The sequence below is a fragment of the Nannobrachium achirus genome, assembly GCF_963921795.1.
Source record: "Nannobrachium achirus genome assembly, chromosome: 4".
Classification (NCBI taxonomy): domain Eukaryota; kingdom Metazoa; phylum Chordata; class Actinopteri; order Myctophiformes; family Myctophidae; genus Nannobrachium; species Nannobrachium achirus.
The window spans coordinates 54,226,655-54,250,894 of NC_137813.1; the positions used below are offsets into that span (position 1 = coordinate 54,226,655).

The 24,240-nt window shown below is 42.0% G+C and overlaps 1 protein-coding gene across 1 annotated transcript in view; it reads right to left on the reverse strand.

Annotated features, from left to right (window-relative positions):
* The window catches only part of LOC308282996 (cytosolic phospholipase A2 zeta-like), a gene marked incomplete at both ends in the record, with an annotated part of 35,843 nt that overhangs the window by 820 nt on the left and 10,783 nt on the right, over positions 1 to 24,240 (reverse strand). The window contains 9 exons of the mRNA XM_080723383.1: positions 8,248 to 8,393; positions 9,130 to 9,288; positions 12,071 to 12,148; positions 13,766 to 13,906; positions 14,164 to 14,269; positions 14,609 to 14,816; positions 15,513 to 15,655; positions 19,660 to 19,764; positions 20,801 to 20,878. Coding sequence (XP_080579509.1) covers positions 8,248 to 8,393; positions 9,130 to 9,288; positions 12,071 to 12,148; positions 13,766 to 13,906; positions 14,164 to 14,269; positions 14,609 to 14,816; positions 15,513 to 15,655; positions 19,660 to 19,764; positions 20,801 to 20,878 — 1,164 coding nt within the window. The remainder of the gene's footprint in view (positions 1 to 8,247; positions 8,394 to 9,129; positions 9,289 to 12,070; positions 12,149 to 13,765; positions 13,907 to 14,163; positions 14,270 to 14,608; positions 14,817 to 15,512; positions 15,656 to 19,659; positions 19,765 to 20,800; positions 20,879 to 24,240) is intronic.

Genomic DNA, 24,240 nt, shown 5'->3' on the forward strand with positions numbered 1-24,240 from the left:
AGGTGGCGCTAGAGGGGCATGTGAGAAATGAGGGGTGGGGTCTCCGCGTTGCCTTGGCGGACGAATAGGTACCGGCCCCGGCTCTCCCGGACGCTCCTAGCCCGAGTTACGGCATTTTATGTGAGCTGCAGTGGAGGGGGTCCTCCACTGGGGGCGCCACCACTTTTGCATCCGTTCTGGAGCACCAGGAGTGGGTGGTCCCCAGGAATTCCCCGTGAGTAGCCCCGTTGGGGTGGTCATTTGGTCATTTTTGCACATTTGGTCATTTTTTACACCTGGGGGTCCCCGAGGGACCTGGGGGTCCCTGGAGCTCCGGGGGTCCTTGGAGGTTGTAGTTTGCCAGGTAAGGAGTGTGTGTGCAAAATGTGGCATGGATGGGTGCAACGGTTGTGGAGATATGAGCAGGGCAAAAGTGTGACGGGTGACGTCTGACTCACGGAGGGACATTTTTTGACACCTGGGGGTCCCCCAGGGACCTGGGGGTCCCTGGAGCTCCGGGGGTCCTTGGAGGTTGTAGTTTGGCAGGTAAGGAGTGTGTGTGCAAAATTTGGCATGGATGGGGGCAACGGTTGTGGAGATATGAGCAGGGCAAAAGTGTGACTCACAGACAGACAGACAGACAGACAGACAGACAGACAGACAGACGGACAGCCGGTGGAGGTTTTGGTAGTAAATGCGACCTACGGTCGCAACCAGTAAGACTCCCTAATCGGGAGATAAGCGACCGTAGGTGGCTTATCTCCACAAATAGGGCAAAAATGGGTTTTTCCAAAATCTTCCTGATCCATGTTGATGACATGAGTGTAGACATGCTGTGTAGTGATTTCCGTGATTTTAGGGCAAAATCTGTAGGAGCAGTGTCCAAAAATGTGTTTTTAAAAATCAGCCTGAAGGTGGCGCTATATGGGACAGATTCATGTTGATGGGATGAGTGTAGACATACTGTGTAGCGATTTGCGTGATTTTAGGGCAAAAACTGTAGGAGCAGTGTCCAAAAATGTGTTTTAAAAATCGGCCTGCAGGTGGCGCTAGAAGAGGGCCATGTGAGAAATGAGGGGTGGGGTCTCCGCGTTGCCTTGGCGGACGAATAGGTACCGGCCCCGGCTCTCCCGGACGCTCCTAGCCCGAGTTACGGCATTTTATGTGAGCTGCAGTGGAGGGGGTCCTCCACTGGGGGCGCTACCACTTTTGCATCCGTTCTGGAGCAGCAGGAGTGGGTGGTCCCCAGGAATTCCCCGTGAGCAGCCCCGTTGGGGTGGTCATTTGGTCATTTTGGCACATGTGGTCATTTTTTACACTTGGGGGTCCCCCAGGGACCTGAGCTCCCCCAGGAGCTCCGGGGGTCCTTGGAGGTTGTAGTTTGCCAGGTAAGGAGTGTGTGTGCAAAATGTGGCATGGATGGGGGCAACGGTTGTGGAGATATGAGCAGGGCAAAAGTGTGACGTGTGACGTGTGACGTGTCACTGACGGAGGGACATTTTTTTACACCTGGGGGTCCCCCAGGGACCTGGGGGTCCCTGGAGCTCTGGGGGTCCTTGGAGGTTGTAGTTTGGCAGGTAAGGAGTATGTGTGCAAAATTTGTCATGGATGGGGGCGACGGTTGTGGAGATATGAGCAGGGCAAAAGTGTGACTCACAGACAGACAGACAGACAGACAGACAGACGGACAGCCGGTGGAGGTTTTGGTAGTAAATGCGACCTACGGTCGCAATAAGATCATAAAACTAAAAGAAAGAAAAGGAAAAACAACTTCCTTTGTGATGTTATATTGGCATAGTCTGCTTTCTATTGTGTTTATATGCTGGGCCAGTGACTTGGAGACCTGCTTCACCATGCAATGTAAGTCAATTTCTAATCAACGCATATTGACACAAACCCCTCCAATCAGTGGCGGCTCCAGAGAATTGTGACTGGGGGGGCTATGGGGGAGCTGGCTTTTTTAGAGCGGAGGCAAATTCATTTTGGCAACAAACAATAATGAATAGTAGGGGAGAGCGGGGTAAACTGAGACACCGGGTAAACTGAAACACCCCCTGGATCTAGGCATTGAAACACATTTGTGGTCATGTGACCATTATATTATCAAGACCCTTGGGAATTTTCCCCTTGCCATGAAGGAGAGGACCTGATAGTGCTGTTGAAAACATGCTTTTTTCACAAAAATATGTGTTTTGCATGTAAAAGTACATTTTCTTGCTGTCAACATAATCAGCTGTTGTGTCACAGCAAATTGAATCGGGGAGAACATTTTATATCATACATGTTGATGAAGTACCAACTTATAAATCCATGTGATTGATGCTAGCTAAACATTACCCTGAATTGATCCCAAAATGTGGGGTAAAGTGAGACAATTGCTTCAGGGTAAAGTGAGACACTATCTCACATCATTACCCCAACATGATAGACCAGGAGAAAGCTGTACAAACTTGATTAAAGGGTTTACCAAACTTCTCCTAATTGATTCCTATGTATTTTTCCCTGTAGAATCTGCAAAGTATATTGTTGTATTGTGCATAATTAATGAGATAATTAGCATATTTGACTAATTCAGAGCCTCTGTTCACCTCTTCATCCAGGACTTTGTGTCAGGTGAGTGGGTTTTACTGTGGGCAGTAGAACCACTCAGGTGGAGGCTGGTAGCATTCTGGACACTTAGTGGCTTCTGAGACTTCCCAGCACAACACACACGCACGCACACACGCACGCACGCACGCACGCACGCACGCACGCACGCACGCACGCACGCACGCACAACTGTTTCAGAAATGGACCTGGGAGTACCGATAGGGGAGGTCTTTGCCTGGGTGACACCAGAAACCCACAGCATTGCTTTTTTTTTAATTGTATTTATTTATTTATATTTTAATGGCAAGTAGTAAGTACACCATCTCTGTCTCCATACTGCTGGCTGCTGTAACTTTGAAAATGAAAAATAAAATCTATATCAAATAAAGAAGGAAGCTGCTTATTCTCCTTTCAAAGACCCACCACACACAATCATTTTTTTTTTCTAGCGTTGTGTTGTGTTATTTGAAATAAGATGAATAAAACACAACCTTTGGCGTTATAGTGACATTTAGCACAATTCTTTTCAGAGTGACAGTATAGCCTAGAGACTGCTGGCTTTGAAGAGAGTGTTACTTGAGGACAAGAGGAGATCAGACCAGCTAAACTAGTTTTCTTTTTGGCAAGGAAACTAATAGTTGTGGTTTTCATTAAGGACAGGTATTCTGTTGATGAGAAAGGCTTGGAACATTATTGTGATTCCATATACCGTAGTTAAGTAATGGAACATTGGAGGGAGAAACTTGAACACTGTAAAAACCTGATTAAAGGATTTACCAAACTTTTCTCAATTGATTCCTATGTATTTTTCCCTGCTTATTCTCCCTTCAAAGACCCACCACACACAATATTTTTTTTTTTTCCCCCTAGCGTTGTGTTGTGTTATTTGAAATAAGATGAATAAAACACAGTAACCTTTAGCGTTAGTGACATTTAGCACAATTATTTTCAGAGTGACAGTATAGACTAGAGCTGGGGTCGGCAACTTTGATGATGGAGAGGGCCACTATATTTCCAACTTCACTCCAGAGGGCCACATTGCATATCGCTACGTCCTACTTTGTATAGTATCTCATACTAAAGAAGCAAAAATAGCAGATCTACAAGCTGAAAACGCATCGCGCTGCGATGCGTTTTGAATTGGAGTCCTGAATTATTATTTTGTATTATGTTTTAATTGAATCCTTTGAATCCATTTCAAACACATTTAGTTATATACTCATGTTAACTTTATGAACTTAAATACAAATAAATACATTGGACATAAAAAAAACACATTTTAATACTAGTCATTAAGCTACTAATATAGACTGAAGGAATTAAAGCAGGTCATGTTTGGAATTGTAACCGCTGAAATCAATAATATATCGGTATTCCAGTATTAACCTGCGGGCCGCATTAAGTGAAGGTGGGGGCCGCATGTGGCCCCCGGGCCGCCAGTTGCCCATGTATGGACTAGAGACTGCTGGCTTTGAAGAGAGTGTTACTTGAGGACAAGAGGAGATCAGATTCTACCAGCTAAACTAGTTTTCTTCTTGGCATGGAAGCTAATAGTTGTGGTTTTCATTAAGGACAGGTATTCTGTTGATGAGAAAGGCTTGGAACATTATTTTGATTCCATTCTAGTTAAGTAATGGAACATCGGAGGAAGAAACTTGAACACTGATTAAAATGACTGTCATGGCATGGAATGCAATGTCACAACTACTTTCATGTTTATCCTGATGCAACACAACAGTATCATGCTACAAAGAAAATCATTAAAAAAAAAAAAAGAATAAAGAAAGATAACACATTACCCCAACATGATAGACAGGGAGAAACTTTTCTCAATTGATTCCTATTTATTCTTCCCTGTTTTATTTTTGTTTGTTTGTTTTTTTTTTCAATTTTTGAACACAGACAAACACAGAGGAGTATAGTAGAATCCATTTCTGCAAAGTATATTGTTGTATTGCATAATTCATGAGATAATTAGCATATTTGACTAAATCAGAGCCTCTGGGGTCCTGGGTAAGTGTGGGAGACGTTCACCTCTTCATCCAGGACTTTGTGTCAGGTGAGTGGGTTTTACTGTGGGCAGTAGAACCCCTCAGGTGGAGGCTGGTAGCATTCTGGACACTTAGTGGCTTCTGAGACTTCCCAGCACAACACACACGCACGCACACACAAATGCACACAGGCAGGCAGGCAGACAGGCAGGCAATATACTTTGCAGAAATGGATTCTACAGGAAAAATTACATAAGGAAAACTGAGAAATGTTTGGTAAACCCTTTTATAATATTCTTATGGGGTTTTTTGAAGCGGTGAAAACCGCTTCCTATGAGTGGCTTTGTGTGTCCCACGCCCATATATGGTGATCTCAGTCCAGAATGAACAGGGTTTTTCAAAAACACATTATGTCACCTCATGTCCATATATGGTCACTCCAGTCCAGAATGAATAGTTTTTTTTCTGTCCCGTACGTCCAGAATATCAGTCCAGAATGAATAGGCTTTTTCAAAAAGTCCCATGTCCATATATGGCCATTTCAGTTCAGAATGAACAGGTTTTATCTGTCCTCTACGTCCAGAATATGTGTGTAGTGTCCCTCCCGGTCTGATGAATGGATACTTTGAGGATTGGTCAAGCTTCACATGATAATTTGGCCCTCCATTCTTTATATATTCATTCAGAATATATAAAGAATGTAGAATTCAGAATATAATATAAGCTTCACATGATAATTTGGCCCTCCATTCTTTATATATTCATTCAGAATATATAAAGAATGTAGAATTCAGAATATATAAAGAATGAATAGATCACAGAGTCCATAACTGTATAGATGTATAGATCACAGAGTTCATAACTCTAGAACACATAGAATAAAGGTTCACCGCTTCACTTCGAACCGAGGTTTGATTTTTCTTTTTTCTTTCTGCTCATGTGTCATATTATTTGACACATGGGTGGAAATGACAGGACAAACACTATTAAAATAATTTCTTCTATGTACATTTTTGTATTGTGCATATTTAACCTGGTTAACCAGGTTTTTGTGTTTTTATGGTAGTTTTAAAGAGAAAAAAGTAAGTGGATCACTTTACCCCCTTGATTTATCTGGTCTGTCAGTTTACCCCGGTGTTGGGGTAAAGTGAGACACAAGACCACTTTTTTTTTTTTTAAACAATCATATTTTCACTGCCCTTTGTCTTGAATACTTTCTGATAACTTCCATTGTTAGGAAACATCCCAAATGACAGGGAAATGTGTACATTTTTACTGATTTATCTTTTAGTTCACCAAGAGGGGAGCAAATGTAAAAAGTGTCTCAGTTTACCCCACTCTCCCCTACTAATATGACAAACGAGATTCACTCTCACCTAGGTTATGGATACATGAACAGACCAGATCGTTGGCAGTTTCCAGCTCCAAATCTGAGGACTGTAGGTGATCGGATAGGGTTTTTGTGTGGCAGAAGATGCTTTCCAACATAAAAAGTATGATTTTATAGGGTTTACATAGAAGTCAGTCAATTGTCTTTCACATATTCATATGCATTTTATTTATTTATTCCTTCAATATTTTTCATCAGTATTGGGTTTGTGGGGTGGGGGGGCTTAGGGGGTGCTAAGCCTTCATCAGGGGGGGCTAAAGCCCCCTCTAGCCCCCCCCCTGGAGCCGCCACTGCCTCCAATATTGGGAGAGTTTTTGGTGCTTTAAACAATTAAACCCCACATGGTTGAGCAGGGGAGAGCAGAGTCCCTCAGAGTTCTATACAAGTGTATTTTCAGTTTTCTATTATTGTAGAGAAAGCTTTCAATGAAAATAGCTGATCGGTAAGCACAGGGGTTTAAGTGGTTAAGGTCTACTAAATTAGATTCATTAGCATGAACAAACAAACACTTTAATTTAGCAAAATGCATGATCCTTCAAGATCCCACGTGTTTTCTGAATATAATTTGGAATCGACTGTAAAATTAGTATTTCATCATAGAAAAGTATTACAGTTACCGTCACAGTTTTTCATGTTGAATAGGGGCATTTGGATCACAGTTGGAATGTTGCCATCTCCTGGACACACATAGTAGGGTTGTGGTGTGCCATCAGCTTTGTATGGTAGGGCAACACACGGGAAAGGTATACCCATCTACGTGGACATGTCTGAAGCTTGTTGCAGCGTCTGTATAATTAAGCGACAAAAGGAAAACTTTATTCTTAAAAGAATATTTAAAATGATGAATTAAATCTTTTCATGCTGTATTAAAAATAGCTGTTTGCTAATGATATATATCTTCACCGCTCAAAATGAGATTGGAAAAACAAGTATACAAGGGTGAGGCATATTAGATTGAATTAGTTATGTGTGCTTTAAAGCTGCACAATGCACATTTCCTGTCCTACCCCAGATCTGAACTCCTGTGTAAATATAAATACATCAATAAATACAGCAACCATCCTTTCCTCCTCTGCAGTTAAAGTGTAAAAGCCAAATGTTACATTTAGCAACATGGTGATGGAGCTACATAATATAGTAGAGGACAAGATTGCAACATTTTTATATATCAACTGATTTAAATGACAATATGCTAAAATAGAATACTGTTGCAAATATTCTTATCAACAGATAGTGCTTCTCCACACCTTCCCAATGTGTGGAGGAGTGCTATCTAACTGTTGGAAAGAACATTTGCGAGTTTTTTAGCATATTGACATCAATCTGGAAGTAATTTAAATCATGCCCATGCAGAGAGTCTGTACTGTGCGTGTGTGTGTGTGTGTGTGTGTGTGTGTGTGTGTGTGTGTGTGTGTGTGTGTGTGTGTGTGTGTGCGTGCGTGCGTGCGTGCGTGCGTGCGTGCGTGCGTGCGCGTGTGTGTGCGTGCGTGTAAGAGGACATTCTTTGATCACTATTTTATTTTGGGATATCAAACATGTCTGAGTCTGTCTGAGTCTCTGTCACAGCGTTTCTCCTCAGTGGCTGGAGCAATTGATCTGAAATCGCATCATCACCATTAGCATATTAACACACCTGACATAACTGTGAAGCCCGTTTGTAACTTTCACAAATCGTATGCTGTACAGTATATAGCATTTTTATGGTGTATCTACTATCTATTCTGCATCTAGCATGAGGCTTATCTATTCTGCATCTAGCATGAGGCAACATGTTTAACCAGCTGTGTGTGTGTGTGTGTGTGTGTGTGTGTGTGTGTGTGTGTGTGTGTGTGTGTGTGTGTGTGTGTGTGTGTGTGTGTGTGTGTGTGTGTGTGTGTGCACGCGCACACAGGCGAGGGGGTGGGGGGTGGGGTGTCTGGCCCTGTTACAGATGTTGTCCAAAAATCATGCAGATCGGTACACAGTATCTCTGTAGCCATTAAACGAAACGGGTATTTCTTACATTGATGCTCCTACATATTTTAACTGATGCATGTAAGCATCAGTTAAAGTTACTTTCCATCCCTCATACAGTGCACACCCCATAACCCACACACTGCACATCATTTCAGAGCTCATATCTTTGAACGGGTAAGGGCTAGTGTTATTTTATTACATTTTATGTAAGAAGTATTGTAATATCATTGCAATTACCAATGCTATAGCCAATTACACAACAAATATGTATTCAGATTTTAATCAAAAGTTCAAACGACCTACTACATGTATACAGTACAGTAGTGTGTGCACGTGCGCTACCTTTACAGGGTTCTCAACGCTGAAGTCGAGGGAGATAATGAGGTCGATGTCTCTCTCTTTTCTGAGGACGGAGAAGTAGGGAGAGTTCAGCTGCAGCCCGGCATCTTCATAGTCCCTCGTTTTTGTATCCAGGATTTTGTCAGCTTCTTTAGCAGTGCAAAAAATAGGGGGGGGGGGGGGGGGCATGACCCAGGTACAGTAGGTCAGACTTGGGTGCTCTATTGGAATGCTGCCCTTTTGGAGTTATGGGAAACCTTGAATACACAGATTAATCAATAATTATGATCTGTGATTTGTGTCAGAGCTCTGATCCTACCTGGCAAGGCTGGCATGTTGTACAGGAAGTTGTATGAGGTTCCCCACGTCCAATGCATTGCACATTTTATGGTGCTCCAGATTATCTCCAACCATACTGAAATTAGAAGTACACTGTACATTGGTACTAAACAAGTGGTTTGTACATCTGGTGCTTCTTGAAATGGATGCATGCATGCATACATACATACATACATACAGTGCCAAACATAGAATACTGTGGTTTATGGCATATGAATTTAGTACATAATTTCATATCGGAATAATACATCATTGTGTTATGTTTTGATCACCGTGGATTGTGCTAAATGGGAAAGGTACCAGAAAAGGCACCCTGATTTTTTTTTACATGCAGGGGCGATCCATCGTGTGTGATGAGCTGAAAACTGAGAGGTATTGATTCTCATCGGATTGGTATCTAGACAGTACTGTAGTACTATCAAGAAATGAAGCAAATTTAGAGCGGATTTGTTATTACACTGTTACATCAAGTGAAAACATTTAAATGTCTTAACAAATTCCCCAAACAATAGTCTAAATGTAGAATGAGAGAACAGCACCACTCACTGGTAGCAGTGACACAGTCTTTGGTCAAGTCATGGAACCAGTCCAGGAAACATTCAGAGACATTCAGCGTGTGATCCTTGAGCTTGTCCTTTATCCTTTCCAAAGGCATCTCATCGTTTGTGTCTAAAAACACTTTATTGCCTGTCTTGTCCACCTTGCCTACAGGGAAACAGAGATTTTTGTTTAGCTTCACAAAGTCTGCAGACAAAATAAGATTTTGGCAGGAATTGAGAGGATTTTAATTGGGGCGCATAATCCTGTGGATTGAAACGGTAGGCCTACCTTCCAGATTTATTGGAACAGCAAGGGGTGTTTGGATTTGATATCAGAAGATTAATGTGGGTTGAGACAGTTTGTGTTGAGCAAAATATTTAATTGTTTTATAATACACAAGTTGAACTAAACTGAACTAAATCTGAGACGGTGGCAAAAACTGTTTTTGCACCACCATCCTTGTGTATGTGTCTGTGCACAGCTAATTGTGCACATGGACTGATCAGCATCTTTGCGTACACACACCCAGTCGGCCAAGGAAGACACTGCATCCCTTTTCATTTCAAATTGGCCATTGTGGACGATATACCAGGCTGCTTTATGTTTTGCCCTAGAACTCTTGAACTGCAGGTCTCAAAATCAATCATGACACAACTCCCTATAATTATACAGTGTAGGCCATGCCCTGCATTTGACCAACAATGGCAATAATCAATTATACAAATTACCCCTAATTTGAATCACACATGGCCTCAGTCTAAACAGAGACAAACATGATTTCACTTAGACCCATAGGGGGCGACACAAATGCTTTTTACACAATAGGTGCAAATGATCATCCAAATTGGAATGTTGGGTCTCTATATAGACCTTATTCACATCGCGGCCATCTTGGATCACTTGACCACATGGGGTGGCAGCCTGCATGGAGCGATGGTCCCAAAATATGAGTTCTGTTCAATCAATTTCTTTTGACCAAATCGACAAATGGGCAGATGACAACATCAGCACCCCCAAAAGGATTAAATATCCACAATATTTATGGCAGTTATGTTACTCTGTACAAACACTTGCTACAGTATCTGTGCAGACTATAGTGCTTAATCTGCCATCATATTAACTTACTGTATCCTGATTTTTGCATATTAATCAGGAACAATCTAACAACAATTCTACCACTTTTTGTGGTCACATGTTCAGATACTGGATTCTGATTGGCTTAAAACAATGGTAAATCAGTCAACAACCTTGAGTTGGCTCATGGGTTGTGTTTCTGAAAGAATTAATGATTGTAACTAAATAACCTTGCAAGTTACAACTGTGTTTTCTTTCATTTATATGGTAGAAGTGGTAGAAAAGCAATTTACCATTTGAGGGTCGTGGGTTGTTGGCTGATTCCAAGGTTGTTTGGCACTCGGCTTCGCCTTGTGCCACAACCCTGAAACAGTGGTAAATCAGCCAACAACCCACTCCCTCTCATGGTAAATGACCTACATAGTTAATATGATGGTGGAGCAAGCACTGCACACAGATAGCAAGTCTTTGTACACACTAATATTGCAACTTCACCTTGAATATCATTATATACTGTGGATATATCAATCCAGTTACTGTAGCCCTTCTATTTAATCCCTTTGGGGATGTTGAAGTTATCATCTGCCCATTTGTCAATTTGGTCAAAAGGAATTGGTTGAACAGAACTCATATTTTGGGACCATGCAGGCTGCCACACTATGTCATGTGATCAAAGATGGCTGTGGTGTGAATAAGGTCTATTGAGTGGACCTCCAAAAGAAGCTCAGCAGCTTCCCCGCATCCTAATGGCTGCAACCCTGATGTCCTACACAGCCCAGGCTCAAGAGGACCTTGTGGAGATGTGCGCTCAATGGAACGCCCTTTACTAGTTAACACATTATCTTCTATGCCAGGTATTTTGGGTGATTTTAAACGCAATTGCGCGTGTACACGGTGTCGTGCGTCTTCTCTGTTTGGTTACGGTGATTTCTACACCCTTGCTTGCTGTGTCTGAGCGTGCAGTGGTTTCGCTTCCCTGTTAAAAGTACTCTGTGTGACAAGTGCACAAATTCATGTGGGCGGGGCCATTTTCCCCTCTCGAAACCTAGGGGCAGAGTTACAGCGCATTTCTTTTTCTGCAGTTAAATGGGACTGGTTGGGGAACGGATGTTTAGTTTCCGGGTTATTTCGTAACTTGCTTGATCGAACGATGCACAAAGGCGATCTTAATACGCTGAAAAAACAAAAAGCTAAAACGGAGATCTCCGTTTTGGGCAGAACTTAGTTACAAAAATCATAAAACCCTGGCAGAGAATCTGGAACTGCACGAATGTGTCAACCTAGAATATTTATGTTCGGTGGTAAGAATACAATTGGCCAGTGCATTACATGCACACTTATTATTACTTTTTGTTCTTCCAATCAGGAAATATACCTTTCCATACATGAAAATAAACAAAACATCAGTGAAGTCCTTTATACCAAATTTCCAAAAAAATGACATTATGGGCGCTACGGAAGCTGAGAAAATAAGCTCCTGAGCCACAAAACTTTTGGGGGACTTGTAAAACAATGAACATCACAGCATTCAGTGATCCACCTGCGGGATTTGAGTCGACCCACACATTACTATTATTTTGGTCCGTGCAAAGTGCAAATCTCTACATGGGAATAGATGACTAATACTGGCAGCTACACGATTGCTACATTTAAGTGTACCTTCAAGCAGCGTGTTCAATTTTTCAGCAAGATCTGAATGTTCTTTAAGTTCCAAGACCCGAATGTGCGTCTCCACCATGGTCTGGAGCACGTCACATCGATGGCACTGGCAACTCAAATCTAGAAGAAAAGTACATGTGTGTATTTTAGTAAATGCTCGGATGAACAATTCAACCAATAAAGATATGAATAAAAGAATAGCCTAGTTACATACCTTTTAAGAAGGCCATTATGTGGTCCAGTATGTGGTCCAGTAGTATCTTCTTGTCAGCAAGGACGCTGCCACACACGCCTACCAATGATAGATCAACACATAGCCAGGGTTATTATAGTTAACTAAAGCTAACAAAATAAGAAAAAAAAAGTTTAGTGAAATGAAATAAACATAAAAACAAAGCTTTATGTGATAGTGATGTCTGGCTCACAATGCATTGTGATGCAATGCTTTGTGCTTAGATCTTCTTTTTTTTAGCTCGCCCCTGACTAACCCGCATATTATTCTTACGGCAAAAATAATGGACTCCCTCCTTCCCTGTCCCAAAACAACGACATCAACACCAGTTTAAAAAGTCCAAACTACAGTGGTTTATTCACAAACGGTTAAAAACATGGGTAAAATTATGAAATGCCACATTTACAAAGCCATCAGCCCAGTGCTACATTACAAGCCAATATATCTATTTATTTTCTATTAATTTTCCAATTCAGTTTGAGTTTTCTATGTCTTCCCAGTGTGGAGGAAAGCAGCTTGGGGAAGTGTTAATGTGCTCTCCTTGATGGCTTCCGAACATCATAAACAATCATAAACAATGACAGTCATAATAACAAATAACTGTACATAAAACTCAGTGGCAAACAGAAAGACAGAGGTCAAAACCAAAACCAAGGCCACCCACCCCTACCATACCAATTGTTGTTAAAAATAGTCACTCAAAACACACTACAAAGCTAAAACCACTACACGAGAACTGGTGTTGTTTTCTTTATAGTCTCCATGCAACCTGGTCACAGGTGCCAATCAGCAGCATGCTCCACCTAGTTATCCAATCACACTCAGCCACCGAATACACCATTCACACCAGTCAATACTCACAGTCACTCCTCACCACTCAAAATGATGGGAAAAGGACAGGGCAACACAGAAATCCACATAATATGACCCTGGGACATAACATTTATTATATATATATATATATATATATATATATATATATATATATATATATATATAAAAAAACTAAAACTAACATTAAAACCAATAAACACTAAACCAAACTAGCAAACCTGCTTTAAAAACTAATTGGAAACATGAAGTAAAAAAAAAAAATATATATATATATATATATATATATATATATATATAATCAAAAGGATAATAACCTTGCACAGAGCTCATGTTTAATACCTACCTCATGCTACAGACACACTGAATGTGTTCACAACGCATCTACTGTAGATCCCTCAAACACTCCGGCCAGAGGGTGGGGCTGTGTGCCGCATGCCGGTGGTTCTCAAACCTTGGACCCCCAGTTTACGTCAGGCCACGGACCCCTGTTTGATAAAACGTTCTATCTTTTGGACTGCAATCTACTCTGTAAAACCGTAACTCTGAGAGTGTACCAAATGTACAGTCAGTCCCATAACTCAAACCCCCCTGAACCACAGCTGTATGCAATGCATCGTTGGGCTTAGTTCTCCCGTATTCAACATGGTAGCCCAGTAGTAAACAATCTCACCTAGTAAACAGTACACTAAGAATGTTGATGAAAACATATTTATTATTTTTTGAAAAATAGGCAATGCAGAAACATAATTTTATTCGCCTGTGTCTCTACAGTGTGTCTAGCATTATAGCGTGTCTGTAATAGTATTAGAACAACGGTGGAGTGAGTCTCTAACTAGAAGTTACCTTGCACGTAGCTCATGTCCATCTCTGGCTGCTGCTTTATCTGCTTCCCTTTGTTGAACTGACTCCCGAAGTGGGCCTGGTCCACGAAGGCCCCAGTGAGAGAGTACCCGGCCTCATCGGGGGTCATCTCAAACCACACGTCTGCCAAGGAAAACTCAGTCAAGGAAAACTCTACTTAGGGTTTTTCTCACAATAAGTCAATGATGAAACAATGACTCCATGGTTATGCATTACTACACGCACGCACGCACGCACGCACGCACGCACGCACGCACGCACGCACGCACGCACGCACGCACACACACACACACACACACACACACACACACACACACACACACACACACACACACACACGCATATGCATACGCAGAGTGAAAAGAGTAATGACACTTTACTGTCTGAAACGTCTTGTTGGTTGATCTTCTTGTCAATCACAGTATAGATGGGATAGGGATCCAGGCTGTCTCGTCCTCTCTGGTCTGAGAGCACATGCTCATCTATCTGAAGAGACAACACCACTGGGTGAATGCTGTGCTTGCACTGTGCTTGCTCTTTGGACTGTATACTACAGTACTCTTTTTCTTTTTCTTAATTCTCTGTAACTTGTAACCTTAACTGCTGTGCTGCCTCTGGGCAACTGAATTTCCCCTGTGGGATAATAAAGGTATCTATCTATCAAATGCTGCCTCTCGTTACTCATGTTATATAATTTTTATTGTATGTTTTGCAAGCTTCATAACAGAATATACAGTATAATAATATGTAACAAGGAGACTTCGGAGACTATAGTTGAATACAATGTGACCTAAAGAGGATTTACTGTGTACTTAATTGGCTGACCTCTTTCACGACGGTGGGGACAACCATTGCAGACCAGAAATGAGTCAAAGAGTAGTTGTCATATTGGCTGTAGTACTTTTTCAGTTTGGCTTTCATCTCCTCCCTGCAGGGCATGTCCCAAAGACCTAGGCTTATCCTTTTTACTATGGCTTCTGTCACAGATGGTTTGGAGGACCAGTGGAGCTCTTGGTACAAGGAGGCCATGCACCTGGGGAGGACAAGAGAGAGAGAAAAATACATGATTTAATCGACATATTAATAACATATATGATCATTTGAGTTTTTGCTTAAAAAGATAAAGATATGCAAAGATTTACCCGAATGGTCACGATTTATTTTAAATATTATCTCTACCAGCTTGCAGCGTGGCCTGAAGCAAAGCGCTGAGCTTGTAGATCTGCTATTTTTTGAATATAACATAAGAAGTATGAAATAATGCTTTTTAGCTCAAATCTAAAATGGCACTTTGCCAGTTTGAATGGGTTAAATCACAGCAACAGACAAATAAAGCATCAGTAGGGTTTTCTCTTTGACAAAGATTGAAGAGATTATACATGTATCTACATTATACATGTATCTACATGCACATGTATGTATGTTGTTAACCTATTCATTGATTATTGTGTAATTATCCAATCCAGTATGAATTAGCTATTTAAATATTCACAACTCATATTGTAGGGTAGAGCAGATGTTCTCAACCTTTTCAGGCCACTGACACCCCAAAATAATCATATTTGAACTGCGGACCCTGACACCCCTGATGTAGGCATTCTATTTAGTTCGGTTCCACAGATAAATATGTGAAAATAGCAGATATACAGGCTTTGATAAGCTAGTCTCTCTCTCTCTCTCTCTCTCTCTCTCTCTCTCTCTCTCTCTCTCTCTCTCTCTCTCTCTCTACCAGGTAGATCCTGAGACTCCGGCCAGGTACAGCATGCAGTCCAGAAGTCCTTCTTCCCTCAGTTGTTCCAGAGATCCCAGCAGGCCCACCATGGCTCTCTCTCCTCCCCCAGAGGCGATCAAAGCGATGTTGGGAACCTCTTCCTATTAAATAGAAAGATTATAGCTAAATATTTAAAACTTTCCAACATTTTCTTGTATATGCATTTTTACATTTTCACACCACGGAAGTGTCCATCAAGTGAGTTTATGTTTCACTACAATGAAACCACACCTTCATCAAACTAAGAGTGTAACATTATTGTATATTCCTTTCAATCCTGGCATGCCCTTCACTAATCTCCTCGTAGTTTATGTACGGGTATCTATTTCGACTTTTCCATCGGTCCATACCTTACAGCATACCTTACAACCTACACAGTCTATTTCTCATCAACATAGAAAACCACAACTTTGAAGCAACCTTTCCATACAACACCTCACTAACACCTAGAGAGGTATCGTGACTACTAATTGAAGCCGAGGCCGAATTGGGCCAAATCGCATGGATGAGCCCTGACAGCACATGGTTGGTGCTACAGACTCCAAATTTCGCACACAGATAGCTCAGACCTTTGCCTACGATCTTAGCTAGGCCTCGACCCGACCCGATATGCGGTTTTCCGGAACCAACGCGAAAGGTTCGGAATCTCCATATGCGGAGTCCTGACTACTAATTGAAGCCAATGGACGCCGAATCCAAATTGGCCCGAATCGCATGGATGAGCCCTGAAAGCACATGGTTGGTGCTACAGACTCCAAATTTCGCACACAGATAGCTCAGACCTTTGCCTACGATCTTAGCTAGGCCTCGACCCGACCCGATACACAGTTTTTCGGATCCGGCACGAAAGGTTTGGAATCTCCGTATGCGGAGATGACTGACATCGGGCTGTTCCGGAGCAAGCGCTGACTCATTGTGACATCACTTCATAAAAGGCTCTGACATCACGTACGCTACATGAGTCAACAAAAAATCTCTGAGTGTGGCATAAACTATAGTCTTTCTTCCTCTCACTCCGAGGTGAGCAAAGTTCAGGGTGCTCTTCAGAGCGGTTGGGTTCAGGGGAATTAGCGGGCTGTGCCTTTAAGAGAACCAGGTGAATAATGGTTCGGAATCTCCATATGCAGAGTCCTGACTACTAATTGAAGCCAATGGACGCCGAATCCAAATTGGCCCGAATCGCATGGATGAGCCCTGAAAGCACATGGTTGGTGCTACAGACTCCAAATTTCGCACACAGATAGCTCAGACCTTTGCCTACGATCTTAGCTAGGCCTCGACCCGACCCGATACACAGTTTTTCGGATCCGGCACGAAAGGTTTGGAATCTCCGTATGCGGAGATGACTGACATCGGGCTGTTCCGGAGCAAGCGCTGACTCATTGTGACATCACTTCATAAAAGGCTCTGACATCACGTACGCTACATGAGTCAACAAAAAATCTCTGAGTGTGGCATAAACTATAGTCTTTCTTCCTCTCACTCCGAGGTGAGCAAAGTTCAGGGTGCTCTTCAGAGCGGTTGGGTTCAGGGGAATTAGCGGGCTGTGCCTTTAAGAGAACCAGGTGAATAATGTGGATAAGCCCGGGCAGTTCCTCACGCTAAACTTAAATAATAAAGGGGAATAAGGAGCCCAGGGGCTAGGGAACTCCCGGGCGCTCTGTAAGTAAAGTAAGGGGTGCTGTGTCTGCAGAGATCTCCATATATGGGCATAAGTGGACAAAGGCAAACAGATGGTCAAAACGGGTCCTATGACAACAGGTATAATGGGGTTTGCATTAAAGGGTAGGGCCGGAACCGGTACTTTGTCTGCAGAGATCTCCATATATGGGTATAAGTGGACAAAGGCAAACAGATGGTCAAAACGGGTCCTATGACAACAGGTATAATGGGGTTTGCATTAAAGGGTGGGGCATTAATTCCCTATTTCAAATTCGGCACGCGTGTTCCCCACCGCAGCAGGTAGTCGGGGGCACAGACAGATGCAGAGATCTCCATAATGGGCATAAAGGGACACAGACAAACAGATACAGAGATCTCCATATATGGGCATAAAATGGATGCAGACAAACAGATACAGAGATCTCCATATATGGGCATAAAATGGATGCAGACAGACAGATACAGATATCTCTATATATGAGCATAAATGGACACAGGAAAACAGATGGTCAATACGGGTCCTACAGAGATCTCCATATATGGACATAAAATGGACGCAGACAGACAGATATCTCCATATATGGGCATAAATGGACACACGCAAACAGATGGTCAAAACGGATCATGACAAAAGGTATAATGAGGTTTGCATTAAAGGGCGGGGCATTCATTCCCTATTTACATTGTTCCCGAGTTGGCCAGGTCGCCGACTAGACGATCGGGCGGCCGAGCTTCTAGTCTCTATAATAGCACTCACCATTGCAGCTAAGTGGCCCTTTTGCTTAAAGGGATAGTTCACCCAAGGCCTACTGTCAACTACCTTTAATACTGTATGTAATGTGTAGTGGAAGTACTGTCTGTACTGCTAACACCCAATTATTCCAAACACGGAATTGATCATGCCAATATTATTGACCTCTAATTTTGTACGTGGCAAACATGGAATACAGATGAAGGTTTTCATCACGAGCTGGTATGGTGATGGCCACTGCCCCTAAATGCTAGAAACAGCACTGGTAATTGTTGTTGGACAACGGATTATGAGACAACTTCCAGACATCAGTAGACTTAACTAGTTAGACACCCTAGGGCGAGAAGTGGCGAGGTCGCGCACATGGGTGCGTGCACATGCAACGCATCCGCCTGGGTGACAGCAGACTGCTGGGTGAGCACTGCAGTCTGCCGTTGGGACAAAATGTGGCGATATTTTCCCAAATATGGAGATGACTGGGTCATAGACCACATGACATTGACAGAATATGTCCATATATGGGCATTCCCAGATATAGGCTTAATATTGATGACATCAGGAATCTCCATATATGGGCATAAAAGGGACAAGGACAGAATTCATTTGCAAGTGTTACTTGCGTCGCGGCAACCTCACTGGTTATCATGAGACTGACACAAAACGTTGTAGACCATATGAGGTTTAGTGTTGATGACATCAGGGATCTCCATAAAAGGATTGTATTATTGTGGTTGCCCTAACAGGGCATCATCTGGGATTCCATGACATATAGGGTGCGTTCGGAAATGCGCACTCAACGCACTGGTGTGCCATGTTGTCGTTAGTTTATTCGGTGCACTTGGTGCGTTGTCGTTCGGAAATCCAGTGCGCGGCGCACTGGTGTGTTGAGTGCACGCACTCACCAACCCTACTCAGAAGATGGGGTTTGGCGGTGTGGTGCGTCGGTGCGGTGTTCTGATTGGTTGGTTTTCATGACCGTGTCTCGAATGCTTCTCAGCTGTGAACAATGATGGAAATAACCGCAAAATACAGCACTTGCAGCTTAATTGGTCATTTGGTCTTGATAGTTTCACATTCACACACATCAACATGTAAATTAACAGCAGGTGCCAAATGTTGTGAATTAGACCTAGGCCTACATCTCCTAATAGCAACGTTACGTTAGCATACAGCAACTGCTGCTTTTCAGAAAGTTTACCTTCAGAGTTCAGAGTGAAAAAGCACACAGCTGCCTCTTAAAACTGGTCGTTCGTAAATAAGCCACACTGAACGCACTCTCCAACGTCACGCCCACTGCACTCACTACACCGAGCACACACCCGGTGCGGGTTTCCGAACGCACCCATTGTGTCAGTCAATCTCATGTTGTCTATGGTGAATGCCCACATATGGACATATTGTGTCATTCTCATGTGTTCTATGACGTCAGACGTCTATAATGTCACACGTCAATTTGCAAGTGTCTTGGCCAATGGCCATATATGAGGTGTGATAGGCAGACAGATGGACATGAGCTGCAAGTTTTCATACTAAATAGCGACCTAAGGACGCAACAAGCATTTGAATAATGTAAATAAGCAAATCAATCAATCAATCAATCAATCAATCAATCAATCAACATCTCCCACAAGATGTACTGCATGCTCATTGCATAGCACAGACTATTCTATAAAATAGCTGAAAGGTTCCTACCAGAGTGCAGGGGATGTTGTTGTTCTTCAGGCATTGTTGAACCCTGGCTCTTCGACTGGTGACATACTGTTTCTCTGCCTCATTCAGAGAATGACCAATTCTGACCTTGATATTGAAAAAAGATATTATAATAACAAACATTGAATATTTATACCGTTTTCAGGTAATGTGTGTGTGTGTGTGTGTGTGTGTGTGTGTGTGTGTGTGTGTGTGTGTGTGTGTGTGTGTGTGTGTGTGTGTGTGTGTGTGTCTTTTCACGCTATAACTAGTTTTCTAGTTGTATCCACAAGGTACAAAAAACTTTCCAAGGAATTTCAAAAATAAAATAAAATATTATAAATGCAAAGCGTTAATGAAACATCTGTCCATAAACTTTCCATGTCAGTGGCACATTTTGTATCTTTATCCTAAATATTCACATTATTTTAACACAGGATTGACAGTGGCAGCATATCAATGGTACAGGTGTGTTTATTACATTACTATTAAATCAGTTCAATATGTTTTGGAACTGAGAAAATGTTAATCTCAGCCATAATGTATTTGTGTACCTTGCCTTCTTTTCCGGGTTTAGAATATAATCTATATTTATGTATTTGTGTAACTGCACAGAGCTCTCATCATTATTCCAAGTATTTGTCTGTGATCGATTGATTGAATATTTTATCAGACCAAAAAGTACAGTCAAAACACAAAAGGAAGTTTCTTTCCGGGTCCTTGGATTCAATTCATCAATGAAGTATCATTCATTGACATTCAAATATCATCACACGTATACTTTGGCCTCCTGAAAGGTGAATTTTCAGGACAAGCACTGCACAAAAGATAACTTGAGGACAAACCAAAAAGTGAACTGAGAAACCTTTTAAATTAAGGAACTGAAATTCCTACTGTCCTACTTCCTACTGCCATTTAAAAAATATCAAGTCAAGTGTTATCATCAGTCATAATGTTTTTTTATTTATTATTGTTTGATGTGCACTACTCCCTTTTCATAATTTTATGTATTTAACTATTGACCAGTTATTTTGTATGTCCGTGACAAAAATAAAAGATATTGATCAAAATGTCCATCACAAGCTGGCATGCTGATGACCCCTGGTTACGCAATTTAATTGCTGCAATAAATAAAATAACTTACCGATTCTGCCATGTTCTCTGTGTGGGTTAGGCTGTCAGCCAAAATGAGCAAGGTGCCCTTGAATCCTGTGATCTTGACCTTATATACCACAAGACAAGACTAGTCTAACGGGAAATGATCCCGCAATCTAATATGCATTTCCTTGTACATTTCCTTACGTCAGCAGTGGGCTCTGAATTACGCTCAACACAGCAACTACACAGCAACATAGAATAACTTCTTTCTTGGATATGCAAAGTCGTTAATTAGAGAGAGAGTGCATGGGGCACTTATCGCATCCTCGTCGACCTGAAACATCCTGTAATACTGATGATTAACTCACAGCTCTCTCATCATTATTCCAAGTATTTGATCGATTAATTGAATATTTTATTAGACAAAAATGTAGTACAGCACAAGTACAGTCAAAACACTTAGTCTAAAAGGAACACACCAAAAAAGTCCTTGCTGTCTTGTTTTCGTTGCGGTCCTTGGATTAAATTCATCAACAACATATAAAGTATAATTAAAAACATTCAAATATCATCACAAGTATCTGACAGAGTATGGAAAAAAGGGGGGTGGGGATAAAGTAAGGGAGAAGTGATAAGCAAGAACTGCACGAAAGAGAACTTGAGGACAAACCAAAAAGAGAACTGAGAAAAATAAAAAATAAACTAAGGAACTGAAAAAGATCCATATTCTTCCCCGAAGACCTCAAACAACCTGTAATACCAGATGATTAACTCACAGATTATGAGACCAAACAAAAAGCATGCACAGTAGGTACAGTACACTGAGAATGTGACCATTTTGTCACTTTTTAGTCAGGGGATATCTTTAGAAATAGTGTCAAATCCTGGAATAAATTCCTTACCAAAAAAAATCTTCACCAATGTGTTTGTAAAGGTGTCTAGTAACACATCTCACAAAGACTGAAATTCAGTTTCCCTAGGAAAATCTTTGACATACAGCTAGGGTAATTCGATCTGGGTCTCATTCACTCACTATACACTATACTATAGGGGAAGAAATCACTCCCAAAAAATATGCTTTAAGTGCATGGGATGTGAGGGGTCTAACTAGGTGTTTTTAATTATTCTGAATCCATTGTAAGCATTTGTTTTGCACCAAAAACATTCCTTGGGCTAGAAATGGACCCCCATACCACTGTGAAAAGTGATGACTCATCACTAAACCATCATTTTATGGGCTGTTTTTAGCCCAATTAATGTTTTTTTGCGCAAAACAAATGCTTGCAATGGATTCAGAATAATTAAAAACACCTAGTTAGACCCCTCACATCCCACTTAAAGCATATTTTTGGGAGTGATTTTTTCCCCTATAGTATAGTGTATAGTGAGTGAATGAGACCCAGAATTCACCCTTTGTCAAGTCCCGCCCATTGTCCTGCCCCTCTCCACACCCATTGGTTGCTGTGTCTTGGAGGGACATTCAGTGGGACTTGCACTGCCATGTTAATTCAGTTGCTTCATATTGTTATTCTGTGTGCTCAATTCTAATTTCAAACTTTGTTTCAGTCAATTGGAGCTGCTCAGTGGCAGCATAGTGAATCAGCATGTTTTTAAATGTTTTTATTTCTCCAAAAAAATATGTTTTAGCTAATTCAACATAAAAAAGGCGGGACAAGGCAGATAGAGCCTGCTGGTTGGTCAGTCAGGGACCAACCAGGAGGCTAACAAAGGGTCTAATAGATTTTCCTTGGGAAACTGAATTTCAGTCTTTGTGAGATGTGTTACTAGACACCTTTACAAACACATTGGTGAAGAAATGTTTTGGTAAGGAATTTATTCCAGGACTTTTTAAGATATCCCCTGATTATTTGTTTAGTACACTTATCTGATGTTTGTGGATTTTGAATTCCAGGGGACACTGCGGCAAGGTGGACTCGACTGTAGGGGGGAGAGAGGGGCTCATAAACCCAATAAACTCCTATACAGCTTTTACTTTTTGTCTCTATTTGCGGTAATAGGCTATAGAAAATATGACAGTTGTTTTAAAAATCACACCCAGTGTAAAGTGAGCGGTGCTTTTTATGAGTTAATTTCATTAAGAGTCCCGCGAAGCCTGCAGTGTCCATGATGTGCATACATAATGGGATTCCCCCCTCTCCTCTCTCTCTCTCGTGTGTGTGTGTGTGTGTGTGTGTGTGTGTGTGTGTGTGTGTGTGTGTGTGTGTGTGTGTGTGTGTGTGTGCGTGCGTGCGTGCGTGCGTGCGTGCGAGCGTGTGTGCGTGTGTGCGTGTGTGCCTGAGTGCCTGCGTGCCTGCGTGCGTGCGTGCATGCGTGCGTGCGTGCGTGTGTGCGTGCCATCACTGCCAGTAATGCATTGTTGTGGATGGGGGTTACAATGCTTGCAGCTGCCAGTGTGTCGGCAGCCTCAGAATAAAACAGCTAAGAGGAACAGAAAGTTATGCCCACGTTTCACACAAGGGCTCATGGGACACTGGGAACTTGTGGATTGACTGACAGAAACCAACTCTGCAATCTATATGCATGTCCTTGGAATTTGTGATGTATAGGGTACAGTTGCCATGACTCAGCTGTTTGTGTCCCTTGGCCATTGGTTCTCAACGTGGGGTCCGGGGACCCACAGGGGCACTTTGTGCCACGCTAAGAGCTTTATAGATATGCTTTATTTTTTATTTTTTAATCTTGAACATTTTTAACTCAAATCTTTGCTTCTGGAGATCCCGGGAACAAAAGATTTTTGAGATGGGGGTCCATAGCCGAATACATATCATTCTGGGGGTCCTTGACATGAAAATGTTTGAGAACCACTGTCCCAGGGTGGTATCATATGTTCCCTGGGTTTCCCCTATGTACCACGTACCTCAGGCCTAGGCATACATGTGTGCTTTTTCAAGGGCCTTACAGTGTGTTCCCAGGGTCCTATACAGTTTATTCCACAGGCGCCTTGTGGTCCACAGTGCCACAACTTTGAAAATATTCCTGCAACCAATCTGATCTCCATAATAAAACAACCTGCAGTGTCCTCCTTCTCTATGAATTGAGAACAAAAGGACCCCAATGTAAACTAGCCATTGTGCTTTCTTGGGTTTAAATCCTATTAGTAGACATTGTATCTGAACCTTTTCCTATGCAAACTGCTAATAAAGTATTCAATCAATCAATCAAAGTATCAATCAATCAATCGTCCTTACTCTCACTCGGATCAGCTAACACAGGGAAGCTGTCTGAGCCTTCCCTAAAACATCAACGTCCCAGACTATTCCCTCTTCTTGCTCCCAAAAACTGTCAACTGAGGAATCAACTGATCTGAAGACTCACCTCTCCAGACTCAACCTTATAGCCCGTAGCACTTGACCTAAGCTTTATGCCAGGGGTTTTCAAAGTGGGTGACGGGGCACCCTGGGGTGTCGTGACAGCAGTCCAGGGGTGCCGCGAGATAATTTGATAATATTTGGAGTTTATTTGGAC